The sequence below is a fragment of the Procambarus clarkii genome, chromosome 7 (genome assembly GCF_040958095.1).
Source record: "Procambarus clarkii isolate CNS0578487 chromosome 7, FALCON_Pclarkii_2.0, whole genome shotgun sequence".
In the NCBI taxonomy this organism is placed as follows: Eukaryota; Metazoa; Arthropoda; class Malacostraca; order Decapoda; family Cambaridae; genus Procambarus; species Procambarus clarkii.
In genome coordinates, this window is record NC_091156.1 from 19,801,478 (window position 1) to 19,820,194 (window position 18,717).

At 48.7% G+C, this 18,717-nt stretch overlaps 1 protein-coding gene across 1 annotated transcript in view; it reads left to right on the forward strand.

Annotated features, from left to right (window-relative positions):
- Positions 1–4,444: 4,444 nt before the first annotated feature.
- The window catches only part of LOC123761395 (nose resistant to fluoxetine protein 6), a 70,947-nt gene continuing 56,674 nt past the window's right edge, over positions 4,445–18,717 (forward strand). Inside the window, exons 1-4 of the mRNA XM_045747409.2 lie at positions 4,445–4,737; positions 11,507–11,667; positions 16,075–16,246; positions 18,146–18,269. Coding sequence (XP_045603365.1) covers positions 4,541–4,737; positions 11,507–11,667; positions 16,075–16,246; positions 18,146–18,269 — 654 coding nt within the window. The 5' untranslated portion in view covers positions 4,445–4,540. The remainder of the gene's footprint in view (positions 4,738–11,506; positions 11,668–16,074; positions 16,247–18,145; positions 18,270–18,717) is intronic.

Consider the following 18,717-nt stretch of genomic DNA (forward strand, 5'->3'; position numbering starts at 1 on the left):
TAACCTAACCTAACCTATAAAGATAGGTTAGGTTAGGTTAGGTAGGGTTGGTTAGGTTCGGTCATATATCTACGTTAATTTTAACTCCTATAAAAAAAATTGACCTCATACATAATGAAATGGGTAGCTTTATCATTTCATAAGAAAAAAATTAGAGAAAATATATTAATTCATGAAAACTTGGCTTATTAGGCAAATTGGGCCTTGCATAGTAGGCTGAGAAGTGCGTTCTGGCTACTAGGTACGACATATATATATATATATATATATATATATATATATATATATATATATATATATATATATATATATATATATATATATATATATATATATATGTCGTACCTAGTAGCCAGAACGCACTTCTCAGCCTACTATGCAAGGCCCGATTTGCCTAATAAGCCAAGTTTTCATGAATTATTTGTTTTTCGACTACCTAACCTACCTAACCTAACCTAACCTAACTTTTTCGGCTACCTAACCAAACCTAACCTATGAAGATAGGTTAGGTTAGGTTAGGTAGGGTTGGTTAGGTTCGGTCATATATGTACGTTAATTTTAACTCCAATAAAAAAAATTGACCTCATACATAATGAAATGGGTAGCTTTATCATTTCATAAGAAAAAAATTAGAAAAAATATATTAATTCAGGAAAACTTGGCTTATTAGGCAAATCGGGCCTTGAATAGTAGGCCAAAAAGTGAGTTCTGGCTACTAGGTACGACATATATATATATATATATATATATATATATATATATATATATATATATATATATATATATATATATATATATATATATATATATGTCGTACCTAGTAGCCAGAACTCACTTCTCAGCCTACTATTCAAGGCCCGATTTGCCTAATAAGCCAAGTTTTCCTGAATTAATATATTTACTATAATTTTTTTCTTATGAAATGATAAAGCAACCCTTTTCTCTATGTATGAGGTCAATTTTTTTTTATTGGAGTTAAAATTAACGTAGATATATGACCGAACCTAACCAAACCTACCTAACCTAACCTAACCTATATTTATAGGTAAGGTTAGGTTAGGTAGCCAAAAAAAGCTAGGTTAGGTTAGGTTAGGTAGGTTAGGTAGACGAAAAAACATTAATTCATGAAAACTTGGCTTATTAGGCAAATCGGGCCTTGAATAGTAGGCTGAGAAGTGCGTTCTGGATATTAGCTACGACATATATATATATATATATATATATATATATATATATATATATATATATATATATATATACGTACACACACAACGCGAGGAATAGGAAGGAAGACTCGCCTTACATAAACATCTTTGGTGTAAACACCACGTGACGCCTGTATGACGCGTCACTCACATCAACTTGATCTTATCTGGAGGAGACGCCGGGGACCAGTGCCAGAGGTGAGGTCCTGACACGTGTCACTCACGAGGCAGGTGGCTCACCTTAGACCCGTGTCACTATGAGACAGGTGGCTCACCTTAGACCCGTGTCACTCATGAGGCAGGAGACTCACCTCAGACCCGTGTCACTCATGAGACAGGTGGCTCACCCGTGTCACTCATGAGACAGGTGGCTCACCTTAGACCCGTGTCACTCATGAGGCAGGTGGCTCACCTTAGACCCGTGTCACTCATGAGGCAGGTGGCTCACCTTAGACCCGTGTCACTCATGAGGCAGGTGGACCTTAGACCCGTGTCACTCATGAGGCAGGTGGCTCACCTCAGACCCGTGTCACTCATGAGACAGGTGGACCTTAGACCCGTGTCACTCATGAGGCAGGAGACTCACCTCAGACCCGTGTCACTCATGAGGCAGGTGGCTCACCTTAGACCCGTGTCACTCATGAGACAGGTGGCTCACCTTAGACCCGTGTCACTCATGAGGCAGGTGGCTCACCTTAGACCCGTGTCACTCATGAGGCAGGTGGCTCACCTTAGACCCGTGTCACTCATGAGGCAGGTAGCTCACCTTAGACCCGTGTCACTCATGAGGCAGGTGGACCTTAGACCCGTGTCACTCATGAGGCAGGTGGCTCACCTTAGACCCGTTTCACTCATGAGGCAGGTGGACCTTAGACCCGTTTCACTCACGAGGCAGGTGGCTCACCTTAGACCCGTGTCACTCACGAGGCAGGTGGCTCACCTTAGACCCGTGTCACTCATGAGGCAGGTGGCTCATCTTAGACCCGTGTCACTCATGAGGCAGGTGGCTCACCTTAGACCCGTGTCACTCATGAGGCAGGTGGCTCACCTTAGACCCGTGTCACTCATGAGGCAGGTGGCTCACCTTAGACCCGTGCCACTCATGAGGCAGGTGGCTCACCTTAGACCCGTGTCACTCATGAGGCAGGTGGCTCACCTTAGACCCGTGTCACTCATGAGACAGGTGGCTCACCTTAGACCCATGTCACTCATGAGGCAGGTGGCTCACCTTAGACCCGTGTCACTCATGAGGCAGGTGGCTCACCTTAGACCCGTGTCACTCACGAGGCAGGTGGCTCACCTTAGACCCTTGTCACTCACGAGGCAGGTGGCTCACCTTAGACCCGTGTCACTCACGAGGCGGGTGGCTCACCTTAGACCCGTGTCACTCACGAGGCAGGTGGCTCACCTTAGACCCTTGTCACTCACGAGGCAGGTGGCTCACCTTAGACCAGTGTCACTCACGAGGCGGGTGGCTCACCTTAGACCCGTTTCACTCATGAGGCAGGTGGACCTTAGACCCGTGTCACTCACGAGGCAGGTGGCTCACCTTAGACCCGTGTCACTCATGAGGCAGGTGGCTCATCTTAGACCCGTGTCACTCATGAGGCAGGTGGCTCACCTTAGACCCGTGTCACTCATGAGGCAGGTGGCTCACCTTAGACCCGTGTCACTCATGAGGCAGGTGGCTCACCTTAGACCCGTGTCACTTATGAGGCAGGTGGCTCACCTTAGACCCGTGTCACTCATGAGGCAGGTGGCTCACCTTAGACCCGTGTCACTCATGAGACAGGTGGCTCACCTTAGACCCATGTCACTCATGAGGCAGGTGGCTCACCTTAGACCCGTGTCACTCATGAGGCAGGTGGCTCACCTTAGACCCTTGTCACTCACGAGGCAGGTGGCTCACCTTAGACCCGTGTCACTCACGAGGCGGGTGGCTCACCTTAGACCTTTGTCACTCACGAGGCGGGTGGCTCACCTTAGACCCGTGTCACTCACGAGGCGGGTGGCTCACCTTAGACCCTTGTCACTCACGAGGCAGGTGGCTCACCTTAGACCCGTGTCACTCACGAGGCGGGTGGCTCACCTTAGACCTTTGTCACTCACGAGGCAGGTGACTCTTTATAACTTACCTCATTACCACCTTACCCAATACTGTATCCCCTTCCTTACTTCCTTAACCCAATCCTCACCTCTTCACCAGTTTATTAAAGCACCAGTTTACTGTATGACCAGTTTACTGATGGACCATTTAATTGTGTAAACAGTTTACTGCACGACTTGTTTACAAAAGGGCCAGCTTACAGACAACCAGTTTACGGATGGACAGTTTACCAATGAACTAGTTTACAGAGGGAACCAGTTTACTAAGGGACCAGTTTACCAAGGAACCAGTTTACCAAGAGACCAGTTTACCAAGGGACCAGTTTACCAGGGGACCAGTTTACCAAGGGACCAATTTACCAGGGGACCAGTTTACCAAGGGACCAGTTTACAAAGGGACCAGTTTACCAAGGTACCAGTTTACCAGGGGACCAGTTTTTCAAGGGACCAGTTTACCAAGGGATCAGTTTACCAAGGGACCAGTTTACCATGGATCTAGTTTACAAAAGAACCAGTTTTCCTAAGGAATCGATTTACAGATGATCCAGTATACTGAAGGAGCAATTTACAGTGTAACCCGTTTATGGAGAGACCCGTTTATGGATAGAACAGTTTGTGGAGAGACCCGTTTATGGAGAGAACAATTTATGGAGAGACCCGTTTAACCTTTCTTGAGACGTTCCCAGTATCTGTCTCATAAAGTGTCAGTGAATCACTGTATAACGACACTTATTGAACGCTTGAAGGGGAAGGGGAGGGAATTCTCAGGGGGGGAAATCGCTAAGCCATTATGACTATATAGCACTTGGAAGGGATCAGGATAAGGACTTGGGATGGGACGGAGGGGAAGGAATGGTACCCAACCACCTGAACGGTCGGGGATTGAACGCCGACTTGCATGACGCGAGACCGTCGCTCTACCTTCCAGCCCAAGTGATTGGGAAATGACTGCTTGAGAACCATCCAAGTGCTGATAAAATGAGTCACGAGCAGATAAGATGATCAATCTGGTAATTGAACAAAAAACTTGGATGTTGGAGGACCTTAAAATGCTTTATTTATTTTTATTGCAGTGATGACCATGGCTCTTCAACTTAATATTGCGGCTCACTATCAGTTACACAAGTTTATCTGTGATAGACCAGTCGGATGAGGTCCGTCTTCAGTGGGGTTATTGGTGTATCTCAGTGTGTGGCGGCGTTCACCAGGGTCCTCAGCACTCCTGCAGGATGGACAGGTGGCGGACGGTGGCGGCCACGGTGGCGCTGGTCAGCGGCGTGGTGGTGGCGGCGACACAAGACCCAACGTGGCCACCGTCTGAGGTCTTCATGCTGGGGGCGGAGGAGTGGCTGGGCAGCCCTGCGACGCGGGCGGCCGACGGCCTCCCTAGACTCCTGCTGAGTGGCGCTCCCTATGACGAGTCCTCGTGAGTCACAGTCTTTGTGGTGTCGTGGGGAGTAGGGTGTCATCTGGGGTGGCGCGGGGGAGTAGGGTGTTATCTGGGGTGTTGTGGGGAGTAGGGTGTGATCTGGGGTGTTGTGGGGAGTAGGGTGTCATCTGGGGTGTTGGGAGTAGGGTGTCATCTGGGGGTGTCATGGGGAATCTGGGGTGTCGTGGGGAGTAGGGTGTCATCTGGGGTGTTGGGAGTAGGGTGCCATCTGGGGTGTCGTGGGGAATCTGGGGTGTCGGGGGGAGTCTAGGGTGTCATCTGGGGTGTCGTGGGGAGTCTAGGGTGTCATCTGAGGTGTCGGGGGGAGTATAGGGAGTCATCTGAGGTGTTGTGGGGAGTCTAGGGTGTCATATGGGATGTCGTGGGGAGTAGGGTGTCATCTTGGGTGTAGTGGGGAGTATAGGGTGTCATCTGGGGTGTCGTGGGGGAGAAGGGTGTCATCTGGGGTGTTGTGGAGAGTATAGGGTGTCATCTGGGGTGCAGTGGGGGAGTAGGGTGTCATCTGGGGTATGTTGGGAGTAGGGTGTCATCTGGGGTGTTGTGGGGAGTATAGGGTGTCATCTGGGGGTGTTGGGAGTAGGGTGTCTTTGTAACAAGAGAGTAGTACATGAACATCATAACAGCATGAACAAGCCACGTGGAGGATGAACAAACCACGGGCGCCAGTCAGGCGGCAGCAGACAATGTAAAAGTTACACCTCTGTACAAGTTAGCCATAGAGTCAGGTCAACGGTCATCGAATCACGAAGAGGTCAGAGTTGATGCCGTCATGATAATCTTCAGGGATTAACCCCTAAACATCAAATGTAAAACCCTCACACCTCAACACGGAAGACGAACGGGGGGAGGAGTACTGGATAATTAAGAACACTAGGTCACTGGGGCAAAGGGGACGGTAGGCCCAATATCACTAAGACAAGGAACCATTAATACACATTTTATAACACTTAATAGATGACTTTATTTGAAATAATTAAATAAGACACTCCCTAACTATATTTCCTACTAGAGGCCAAGGGTACTGAATGAGGTGCTTTAGTACAAGAGAGTCGTACTTACTCGTATGTTGTTCCACAGTTTTCCGGGAGATGATGTTCCTTCCCCGAGTCCACACACACACACCTCCCTACTGGGCTGCGCCCACTCTACTGTCTGTCCCATGATCTGCTCCTCAGCTGAACTTGAGGGTTTTACATTTGATGTTTAGGGGTTAATCCCTGAAGATTATCATGACGGCATCAACTCTGACCTCTTCGTGATTCGATGACCGTTGACCTGACTCTATGGCTAACTTGTACAGAGGTGTAACTTTTACATTGTCTGCTGCCGCCTGACTGGCGCCCGTGCTTTGTTCATCCTCCACGTGGCTTGTTCATGCTGTTATGATGTTCATGTACTACTCTCTTGTTACATCTTGTGGGTAGTAGGGTGTCATCTTGGGTGTAGTGGGGGAGTATAGGGTGTCATCTGGGGGTGTCGTGGAAATAGGGAATGACATCAGGATTGTCATGGTAATAGGGAGTGACATCAGTGTTGTCATGGTAATAGAGAGTGACATCAGGGTTGTCATGGTAATAGGGTTTGATATCAGGATTGTCATGGTAATAGAGTGTGACATCAGGGTTGTTATGGGTAATAGGGTGTGACGTCAGAGTTTTTCTGACATCAGGCTAGGTGAACAGAGGCACTAGGTGAAAGAAAATGCACCCAACCATTTCTGTCCCGCCCGGGATTCGAACCCTGAATTCTCGATTGTGCGTAGACAACAAACCCGACTGTACCACCGTCATGGTAATAATAAATTGTTTTTCTAATATAAGGGAAGAGTGTTGTGTTGTTGTGATATCTTTATATTATCGTGATTATTGTTGAGATATCTTTGCTGTGATATCTTTATTTATGTTTTTCGCTCTACCACCTCTTGTTTATATTAAATATATACTTCTTGACATATTAAATATATTATACAACCAAAATACCAAATATATCCGTGACAATCACTTGAATACAGAGATTGTTATCTTTATTTTGTCATTGAAGGAGCACTTAAGTCTCACACTGTTATCAGACACAAGATTCAAGGACAATTAATTGAGACATTTATTGCGTCAGTTCTTGTTATCTCGGATATCTCGGATGATTTTTCTGTAGATATAATGTTTTATAGCGGAAGTGAAAGATATCATGTTTTCATCTACTGTCATACAAATTTGTTTCTAATTTAAATATACATTTTAAGAATTTAAGTCGAATTTAAAGACAATTTTGAAGAATTTTTTAAGAAAAATTTAAGTCGAATGCGTCCTCTTTCCCCAATTTAATAGTCCACCCAGTTGGAGTGGAAGGTAGAGCGACAGTCTCGCTTCATGCAGATTGGCGTTCAATCCCCGACCGTCCAAGTGGTTGGCCACCATTCCTTCCCCTCCGTCCAATCCCAAATCCTTACATGCCTCTTCAACCCAACACAAGTGGTTGGGCAAATTTCCTTCCCCCCGTCCCATCCGAAATCCTTATCCTGACCCCTTCCCAGAGCTAAATAGTCGTTACGGCTTGGCGCTTTCCTTTGATAACTCCCTCCCTCCGCTACCGGAAACCTTATACAGTACGCCTCCCAGCGAAGCCGCACCTCAGGACGCTCACCACGCTCAGGACGATCCGAAATTATCTCAAGATAACCTCAAGATAACCACGACGATAACGCTCACTAGGGTGCGCCATTACATCCGGACCCTCGGACACGAAGGCATGCACGCGGGGGACCCAAATAGTAGACAGGCACAGGGAAAGTGGCGCCACCCGCTCCCACAATACGAGCAACCGGTCAGCAGTCAGAACATCAGCCACATTATGAAAAGGCCGAAGACCAGCACCAGGCACAGCACCCGTCGACTGAGCAACCGCACCCCTGGACAGGGGCGGTAACACGAGGACCGGCTACACAGCAGGCAGCACCACGGGAGGTGACACATCAGGGGGGTAACACCACAGGGTCCTCCGCCGGAACAACATCCCAGTTCTGGGCACCGGCACAGACCTCCCACGGCGGACGTCCTTCTGCAGGACCATCACAAGGCCCCGGCCCGCACCATCATCCTCACCAGCCACCACAGGAGGAGGGACCACCCCCCACTGTGGGAAACTCCCTGCAGGAGAAAAAACAGAGGTTAACTTGGAGACACTGTCGCCGGCGGCAGCAGCAGGCACATGAACCTCCGCCACCACCGTCGTAGTAGACACCGCCGCCCCAGGAACCACCCCACCTACATCTGCAGACCTGCAATCGTCAAAGTCACCCACATCGGCCCGGGCAGAAGTGGGTTAGGGATCCGGCTGCACGTCGTCATAGCCGGAGGCGGAACCTGAAGCACGGATAACGCAGGGGGGGAGGGAGGGGGGCGCACTGTTGCACGACATAAGACGTCAGCAGCCTCGACGACATGGGGGACCGGCCCCAACACTGTAGGAGGCCTCGCACCCACACCACCTCCCAGTACAGCCGGGACAAGCAGCGGGGACGGAGACACAGGAGCCACAGGAGACGGCAGAGGGGTCAGGCGCAGATGACGGAGAAGCTGAAAACGGTGGAGACGGAGAGGGAGCACCCTGGGGATCTACAACAGCACCAGGGATGCCAACAGGAACAGCATACCCAGCCGAGGAGAGCACAACCTCCGGAGCACAAGACCCACCAATATCAGGCGCACCGTCTGACACAGGATGCGACATCCACTCGTCCACTACCTCACCCGCCGGGTCCGCCTCCACAGCCAGCGGCGGGAAATCTTCCTCGCGAAAAAAGATTTACCGGAGCGACGACATCCGATGAGCAGCCAACAGCCAGCTCACACAAGCTCTGTGGGTATGGGAAGGTTGTGAAGGGTATGGGAAGGTGGTGAAGGGTAGGGAAGGTTGTGAAGGGTAGGGAAGGTTGTGAAGTGTATGGGAAGGTGGTGAAGGGTAGGGAAGGTTGTGAAGTGTATGGGAAGGTGGTGAAGGGTAGGGAAGTTGGTGGAGGGTAGGGAAGGTGGTGAAGGGTATGGGAAGGTGGTGAAGGGTAGGGAAGGTGGTGAAGGGTATGGGAAGGTTGTGAAGGGTAGGGAAGGTGGTGAAGGGTATGGGAAGGTGGTGAAGGGTAGGGAAGGTGGTGAAGGGTAGGGAAGGTGGTGAAGGGTATGGGAAGGTGGTGAAGGGTATGGGAAGGTGGTGAAGGGTATGGGAAGGTGGTGAAGGGTAGGGAAGGTGGTGAAGGGTAGGGAAGGTGGTGAAGGATATGGGAAGGTGGTGAAGGGTATGGGAAGGTTGTGAAGGGTAGGGAAGGTGGTGGAGGGTAGGGAAGGTGGTGAAGGGTATGGGAAGGTGGTGAAAGGTATGGGAAGGTTGTGAAGGGTAGGGAAGGTGGTGAAGGGTATGGGAAGGTGGTGAAGGGTAGGGAAGGTGGTGAAGGGTATGGGAAGGTTGTGAAGGGTAGGGAAGGTGGTGAAGGGTATGGGAAGGTGGTGAAGGGTAGGGAAGGTGGTGAAGGGTATGGGAAGGTTGTGAAGGGTATGGGAAGGTTGTGAAGGGTAGGGAAGGTAGTGGAGGGTAGGGAAGGTGGTGAAGGGTATGGGAAGGTGGTGGAGGGTAGGGAAGGTGGTGAAGGGTATGGGAAGGTGGTGAAGGGTATGGGAAGGTTGTGAAGGGTAGGGAAGGTGGTGAAGGGTATGGGAAGGTGGTGAAGGGTAGGGAAGGTGGTGAAGGGTATGGGAAGGTTGTGAAGGGTAGGGAAGGTGGTGAAGGGTATGGGAAGGTGGTGAAGGGTAGGGAAGGTGGTGAAGGGTATGGGAAGGTTGTGAAGGGTATGGGAAGGTTGTGAAGGGTAGGGAAGGTGGTGGAGGGTAGGGAAGGTGGTGAAGGGTATGGGAAGGTGGTGAAGGGTATGGGAAGGTTGTGAAGGGTAGGGAAGGTGGTGAAGGGTATGGGAAGGTGGTGAAGGGTATGGGAAGGTGGTGAAGGGTATGGGAAGGTTGTGAAGGGTAGGGAAGGTGGTGAAGGGTATGGGAAGGTGGTGAAGGGTAGGGAAGGTGGTGAAGGGTATGGGAAGGTGGTGAAGGGTATGGGAAGGTGGTGAAGGGTATGGGAAGGTTGTGAAGGGTAGGGAAGGTGGTGAAGGGTATAGGAAGGTGGTGAAGGATAGGGGAAGGTGGTGAAGGGTAGGGAGGGTGGTGAAGGGTAGGGAAGGTTGTGAAGGGTAGGGAAGGTGGTGAAGGGTAGGGAAGGTAGTGAAGGGTAGGGAAGGTGGTAAAGGGAAGGGAAGGTGGTGAAGGGCAGGGAACGTGGTATATGTGTATACCAGTCACTCACAGAGCACAACCACTCACAGAAGCTCTGTGTTGTGCAGGAATCTCTCCACAAAATGAAATATTATTCTTCCAACTTCTTACATTGTTTTGTTTCCAGTATTCGGGGACAGGAAGACTGGTAATTGTCTCCAGGTTCCCATAGGCCAATGACTGACCTTCCCAAGAAGGCATCCCACAACAGTTACCTATCTCTTAACGCAAATATGTGATCCACTCGAGGTATTCTATAACAAAACTCACATTGTGCGTCACTGAATTCCAGTTAGGTTCTGGCTGCTCTGTTGTGCACTCTGGACACTGCACTCTGTAGGCTTACGTCTCTAGTTCATGCACTCAAAACGTTCATTTGAAAATAAAAGTGCAATCGCAATTATTTTTGTAATCATGAAGCTCAGTCCCTCTTTTCCAGACTACCAGAGAGCCTTTCCTCACACCCGTCCCATTCTCCTCCTGCTCTCTAGTGACTCCCCTCACCCCTTCCAGCTGCTCTAGTGACCCCCCTCACCCCTTCCAGCTGCTCTAGTGACCCCCTCACCCCTTCCAGCTGTTCTAGTGACTCCCCTCACCCCTTCCAGCTGCTCTAGTGACTCCCTCTCACCCCTTCCAGCTGCTCTAGTGACTCCCCTCACCCCTTCCAGCTGCTCTAGTGACTCCCCTCACCCCTTCCAGCTGCTCTAGTGACTCCCCCTCACCCCTTCCAGCTGCTCTAGTGACTCCCCTCACCCCTTCCAGCTGCTCTAGTGACTCCCCCTCACCCCTTCCAGCTGCTCTAGTGACTCCCCTCACCCCTTCCAGCTGCTCTAGTGACTCCCCCTCACCCCTTCCAGCTGCTCTAGTGACTCCCCTCACCCCTTCCAGCTGCTCTAATGACTCCCCTCACCCCCTTCCAGCTGCTCTAGTGACTCTCCTCACCCCTTCCAGCTGCTCTAGTGACTCCCCTCACCCCTTCCAGCTGCTCTAGTGACTCCCCTCACCCCTTCCAGCTGCTCTAGTGACTCCCCTCACCCCTTCCAGCTGCTCTAGTGACTCCCCTCACCCCTTCCAGCTGCTCTAGTGACTCCCCTCACAGCGGCAAAACAAATCATGGCACGTTGGCTTTGTTTTCGTCAATGGTGCCCATTAGACTTTAGTCAATGGAGCCCCTTAGACTTTCGTCAATGGAGCCCATTAGACTTTCAAAGTCTTCTCGCCACCAAAATTCTTCTTCAGACGCAAGTAATTATTATTTCCACTACAAGAGAGAAAAGTCACCTATTTTATGTTTTGCAGATAAGCTTTGAGTGTATTGTATAGAGTATATTATTATTATTATTATTATTATTATTATTATTATTATTATTATTATTATTATTATTATTATTATTATTATTATTATTATTATTATTATTATTATTATTATGGGTCAGGGTGTTGGAGGCGTGGACGTGGGCGTACCTGCCCTCCACGGACCCCGAGGTGGTGAAGAACGAGGCGTGTCGTAACGACGTCAAGGCGGTCATTAAGGCTATCAGGAACCCGCTGGTGTACGCCGAGGTCCTCCTCAAGGGTCACCTCTGGCCCGTCATCTGTAAGTTGTGACCAGTTGTTGGGGCAGTTGTGTTGTTGGGTCACTATTGTGGTCATCATGGTGGGAGTTGTGGTGACCGAGGTCACTATTGTGGTCATCATGGTGAGAGTTGTGTTGTTGGGTCACTATTGTGGTCATCATGGTGAGAGTTGTGGTGTTGGCTCACTATTGTGGTCATCATGGTGAGAGTTGTGGTGTTGGCTCACTATTGTGGTCATCATGGTGAGAGTTGTGGTGACCGCGGTCACTACTAATATTGGTGTACTGCAGTAAGCACTTTAAGATACAGTAAACAGTGTACCGCCAACATTTGTGGGACATACAGTCTGGGAGCTGATCCTGGTGCCATAATCTCTTCAACTAAGCTCATCCTAACCTACATTTACTGCTGGCTATAAAGGGAATTATTTTAAATATCTATCTCCGCGTCAAGAGTCTAGAGTCTTGAGTCTAGACTCTTGAGTCAAGAGTTTTGAGTCAAGAGTCTTGAGTCTAGAGTCTTGAGTCAAGAGTCTTGAGTCAAGAGTCTTGAGTCTAGCTCGACAGTAACATGATTCTCGGTGTGAGTCACAAATGTACACTTCAGTGTACATTTGAGGTACAGGGAGCCGGTCGGCCGAGCGGACAGCACACTGGACTTGTGATCCTGTGGTCCCGGGTTCGATCCCAGGCGCCGGCGAGAAACAATTGGCAGAGTTTCTTTCACCCTATGCCCCTGTTACCTATCAATAAAATAGGTACCTGGGTGTTAGTCAGCTGTCACGGGCTGCTTCCTGGGAGTGGAGGCCTGGTCGAGGACCGGGCCGCGGGGACACTAAAAAGACCCGAAATCATCTCAAGATAACCTCAAGATCCAGTAACTTAGTGGTTTTGCAAAGGGAAAAATCGCAAAAATGAATCAACAGCTCATGAAATAGCCGAATATATTGAATATGATGAGAGTGTGTTGCGGGGATCACCGTACTGCCACCACAGTTATGATGAGAGTGTGTTGCGGGGATCACCGTACTGCCACCACAGTTATGATGAGAGTGTGTTGCGGGGATCACCGTACTGCCACGACAGTTATGATGAGAGTGTGTTGCGGGGATCACCGTACTGCCACCACAGTTATGATGAGAGTGTGTTGCGGGGATCACCGTACTGCCACCACAGTTATGATGAGAGTGTGTTGCGGGGATCACCGTACTGCCACGACAGTTATGATGAGAGTGTGTTGCGGGGATCACCGTACTGCCACCACAGTTATGATGAGAGTGTGTTGCGGGGATCACCGTACTGCCACCACAGTTATGATGAGAGTGTGTTGCGGGGATCACCGTACTGCCACCACAGTTATGATGAGAGTGTGTTGCGGGGATCACCGTACTGCCACCACAGTTATGATGAGAGTGTGTTGCGGGGATCACCGTACTGCCACCACAGTTATGATGAGAGTGTGTTGCGGGGATCACCGTACTGCCACCACAGTTATGATGAGAGTGTGTTGCGGGGATCACCGTACTGCCACCACAGTTCAACACACCGCTATTTGCTAAGAATTATTTAATTGAATACAAATAATGAGGTATTAGGAAAATGTGAGTTATCTCTCAAAATCACAAACGTGAGTGAATAACAGATCAGAACACAAGCACACTGGGTAGTTGAGCGGAAAATTATTACAAAATGAATGTCATATTGTAACTACTGTCATTTTAGAGTTATGCTTATCTCAGTAAGGAACAGTAAGTCTTATGAAATATGAATTCATTCTTCTTCGCTCTTCAAGTCTTACAGATGTTAACAAAAAGAGGAACAAGCACAATGTGAGGGTGAACCACCTCCTCGATGATAACACAATGCTCAGAGTTCACATGGTCGTCAAGAATAAAACTATAACCCACTCACTTGACTTTTCAAGTAATAACATTCACAATGTGGCTCAAACAATACTCAGGCATTGACACCTTACTGTCTATTTTGTGTAGTTTCCGGTGATCAACAGCCCCGTGGCCCAGTCTCCGACCAGGCCTCCCGGTGGGTCGTCTGGTCAACCAGGCTGTTGGACGCGGCTGCACGCACCTTGTCGTATGAATCACAGTCTGGTTGATCAAGTATTTTTTGGAGGAGTTTGTCGAGTTCTCTTTTCTGTGTGAGGGGTCGGCCAGTTATGCCCCTTATGTGTAGTGGAAGCGTGTTGAATAGTCTCGGGCCTCTGATGTTGATAGAGTTCTCTCTCAGAATACCTGTTGTACCTCTGCTCTTCAACGGGGGTATTCTGCCATGTCTTCTGGTCTCATGTGGTGTTATTTCTGTGTTCAGATTTGGAACCAGTCACTCTAATATCTTCCACGTGTAGATTATTATGTATCTCTCACGCCTGGGCTCTAGAGAAAACAGATTTAGAACTTTTAATAGGTCCCAATAATTAAGATGACGTATTGAGTGGATTCTAACAATAAAGGATCTTTGCATGCTCTCCAGGTCAGCAACTTCTCCGACTCTGAATGGGGCTGTTAGTGCATAAGATTCCACCCTAGAGAGCACTAGTGTCTTGAAAAGTATCATCATTGGTATGACATCCCATGTTTGGAAGGTCTTGTTATTCAACCTGTCATTTTTCTTGCAGTTGTGACAGCTACTTTATTGTGTTCTGTAAAGGTAAGGTCTTCTGACATGATTACTCCTAGACCCTTTACATCTTTACATTACTTTTTCGTTCTATAATGTGATTTAATTCTGTTTTATATATCGTTTCCGTTTTTAAATTTGAATTTTGTCCATAGTGCAGGAGCTGGAACTTTTTTTTGATAAACATCATATTATTATCTGAGGCCCATTGAAATACTCGATTTACTTAAGAGTGGAGGTTTGCCGTGTCCTCTATATTGTCGTATTTGATTTTTGATTTGAGAATTGATTTTTCAATTACCATCGACAGTGAAGAGAAACATAAGAAATATTGAGAAAATACGTGTTATAATTATTAATCTTACCTTTTCGGTCATATTCAACAACATATGTTTACAAGAAAGACTGCTATCAAAATATATATATATATATATATATATATATATATATATATATATATATATATATATATATATATATATATATATATATATATATATATATATATATATATATATATATATATATATATATGTCGTACCTAGTAGCCAGAACTCACTTCTCAGCCTACTATGCAAGGCCTGATTTGCCTAATAAGCCAAGTTTTCATGAATTAATTGTTTTTCGACGACCTAACCTACCTAACCTAACCTAACTTTTTCGGCTACCTAACCTAACCTAACCTATAAAGATAGGTTAGGTTAGGTTAGGTTAGGTAGGGTTGGTTAGGTTCGGTCATATATCTACTTTAATTTTATCTCCAATAAAAAAAAATTGACCTCATACATAATGAAATGGGTAGCTTTATCATTTCATAAGAAAAAAAATAGAGAAAATATATTAATTCAGGAAAACTTGGCTTAATAGGCAAATCGGGCCTTGCATAGTAAGCTGAGAAGTGAGTTCTGGCTACTAGGTACGACATATATATACCCCCATCCTCTTGATATGACAGTACTTATAGTAACTATATATCAAAAGTACCAATATGTAGTTATGGAAAACGAAAAATTCATTTCTGTACTATAAATTTTACAGTTTGGAAAAAATAAAGGTAAAAAATCAAGCTTAAACATTCCTAGGCTTAGTATAGCACATTTATGTACAATATTAGGCCTAAGATATCATGTATTAAGCCTATGATTCCTAGGATTGGTTAGATTAGGTTGTATATATTTGTTGCTGTTAACCCCAAAAAATCCAATGGGTTCAAATCGAGTAATGCAATAGGTCGACTACATGGTAGTCCATCACTACATATTGCTACGTTCGACCGAATAGACTACAATCATTTTAGAAAGATTTGTTGAACAGAAACTGTCAATTCAATTCAATTAGACTCATAGAAAACTGCCCAATTAGACTCATATGAAGACTTCCTCCTGCACCCTTTAGAAATCACACGTGGCAATATAATGATATCCCTGACAACAATCGCAGCCGTATTTCTTGAGGTACGATAATGCATGGGAAAATAGAGAGGAAAGAATGTTGGGCCCAACTGGCAGCTTCCTCTTCTCTCGACGAGGTGAACTTTCTACCCAGGAGCATTTCACCTACACCGGTGGACGTCTTGACTTAAATGCATGAAGCGCAACATAGGTTGCTGGAGTTCAGCCTAATACCCACCCGGTAGATCGTTACACCCAACACTATCCCAAGGCTTTCTGTCCCCGAGGAGGCCATAGGGATTATGGCCAACAAGTAGACTAGACTAGGTAAAAAAGATATGCTGTTGCATGTGCTCATGTGTGTGTATAATGCTTCAACCGTTGTTGGAACGTTGCTGTGCAGTGCCAGACTCGTGGGGCAAGGTGCCGGACGGGTTGTTGACGGGGAACTTCCAGCCGTGGGGGATGATGGAGGAGTGCACGATGTTGCACGTGCATGAGCTCATCGACTTTCCTCTCAAGCCCTTCGACCTCAACACCACCTTCGACGGGAAGTACTGCGCCGTCTCCTTCAGGTGAGAAGGCGAGGCTGTGAGGCCCGGGAAGGGGAGTACACACTCTACCATCCTCCTAACACGGAAGTACTTACAGGAACCACTTGGTCGAAAGAACCAAAATACTGAAAGTGACGGACCGCCAGAGAGTTGACTTTTGTATTAATGAATTTGGACATATGGGGAAACTTTTTTTAATTGCATCATAAACACATTAATAACCTCTGCTAGCAATACTAGGCCTAATTCACGCTATCCTAGGCCTAATATAGTATATATGTGCTATTAGGCCTGGGAATATTTACGTTTGATATTAACCTTTATTTTTTCTAGACTCTATAAAATAAACAGTACAAAAAGGAAAATTTCTGGTGGTCCTTCACTACATATTGTAACTTTCTGGTGGTCCTTCACTACATATTGTAACTTTCTGGTGGTCCTTCACTACATATTGTAACTTTCTGGTGGTCCTTCACTACATATTGGTACTTTCTGGTGGTCCTTCACTACATATTGTAACTTTCTGGTGGTCCTTTACTACATATTGTAACTTTCTGGTGGTCCTTTACTACATATTGTAACTTTCTGGTGGTCCTTCACTACATATTATAACTTTCTGGTGGTCCTTCACTACATATTATAACTTTCCACCAAATAATTGCTATTAGTATTGTCATTTCAGGAGGAGCGGCTGGTGTTATCTAATTCTATTTTTAGAGGACATGTCTTCTGTCACAATATTCTCCAGTCCGGCGCCTACACTCCACGCCCACACCCCACGCCCACACTCCATGCCCACACCCTACGCCTACACTCCACGCCCACACCCCACGCCCACACTCCACGCCCACACCCCAACACCTACACTCCACGTCCACACTCCACACCTACACTCCACGCCCACACTCCACGCCTACACTCCACGCCCACACTCCACGCCCACACTCCACACCTACACCCCACGCCCACACTCCACGTCCACACTCCACACCTACACTCCACGCCCACACTCCACGCCCACACTCCACGCCCACACCCCACGCCCACACTCCAACACCTACACTCCACGCCTACACTCCACGCCCACACCCCAACACCTACACTCCACGCCCACACTCCAACACCTACACTCCACGCCTACACTCCACGCCCTCACCCCAACACCTACACTCCACGCCCACACCCCAACACCTACACTCCACGCCCACACTCCAACACCTACACTCCGCGCCTACACTCCACGCCCACACTCCACGCCCACACCCACACCTACACTCCACGCCCACATTCCACTCCCACACTCCACTCCCACACTCCACTCCCACACTCCACCCCCACACTCCACGCTCACACCACAAGAGCACACCCCACGCCCACACCCCACGCCCACACCGCACGCCCACACCCCACGCCCACATTCCACGCCCACACTTCACCCCCACACCCCACGCCCTCACTCCACGCCCACACCACACGAGCACACCCCATGACCACACCCCACGCCTACACCCCACGCCTACACCCCACGCCCACACCCCACGCCCACACTCCACGCCCACACCACACGAGCACACCCCACGCCCACACCCCATGCCCACACTCCACGCCCACACCACACTAGCACACCCCATGCCCACACCCCACGCCCACACCCCACGCCCACACTCCACGCCCACACCACACGAGCACACCCCACGCCCACACTCCACGCCCACACCCCACGCCCACACTCCACCCCCACACCGCACGCCCACACTTCACGCCCACACTCCACGCCTACACTCCACGCCCACACTCCAACACCTACACTCCACGCCCACACCCCACGCCCACACCTACACTCCACGCCCACATTCCACGCCCACACTCCACACCTACACCCCACGCCCACAACCACTATAACCACTTGGCTGTCTTCAGGAAGAGCACAGATGTGGAGGAGCAGCCGGGCCCGCAGCCTCGTATTGGAGCCTTCATGCCCGCCATCCCTCTCTACTTCTACGGCACCTGTATGCCCTCCTCCTGTGCTGCTGACGACCTCAGGGTGAGTGTCTCCCTCCTCCTGTGCTGCTGACGACCTCAGGGTGAGTGTCTCCCTCCTCCTGTGCTGCTGACGACCTCAGGGTGAGTGTCTCCCTCCTCCTGTGCTGCTGACGACCTCAGGGTGAGTGTCTCCCTCCTCCTGTGCTGCTGACGACCTCAGGGTGAGTGTCTCCCTCCTCCTGTGCTGCTGACGACCTCAGGGTGAGTGTCTCCCTCCTCCTGTGCTGCTGACGACCTCAGGGTGAGTGTCTCCCTCCTCCTGTGCTGCTGACGACCTCAGGGTGAGTGTCTCCCTCCTCCTGTGCTGCTGACGACCTCAGGGTGTCTCCCTCCTCCTGTGCTGCTGACGACCTCAGGGTGAGTGTCTCCCTCCTCCTGTGCTGCTGACGACCTCAGGGTGAGTGTCTCCCTCCTCCTGTGCTGCTGACGACCTCAGGGTGAGTGTCTCC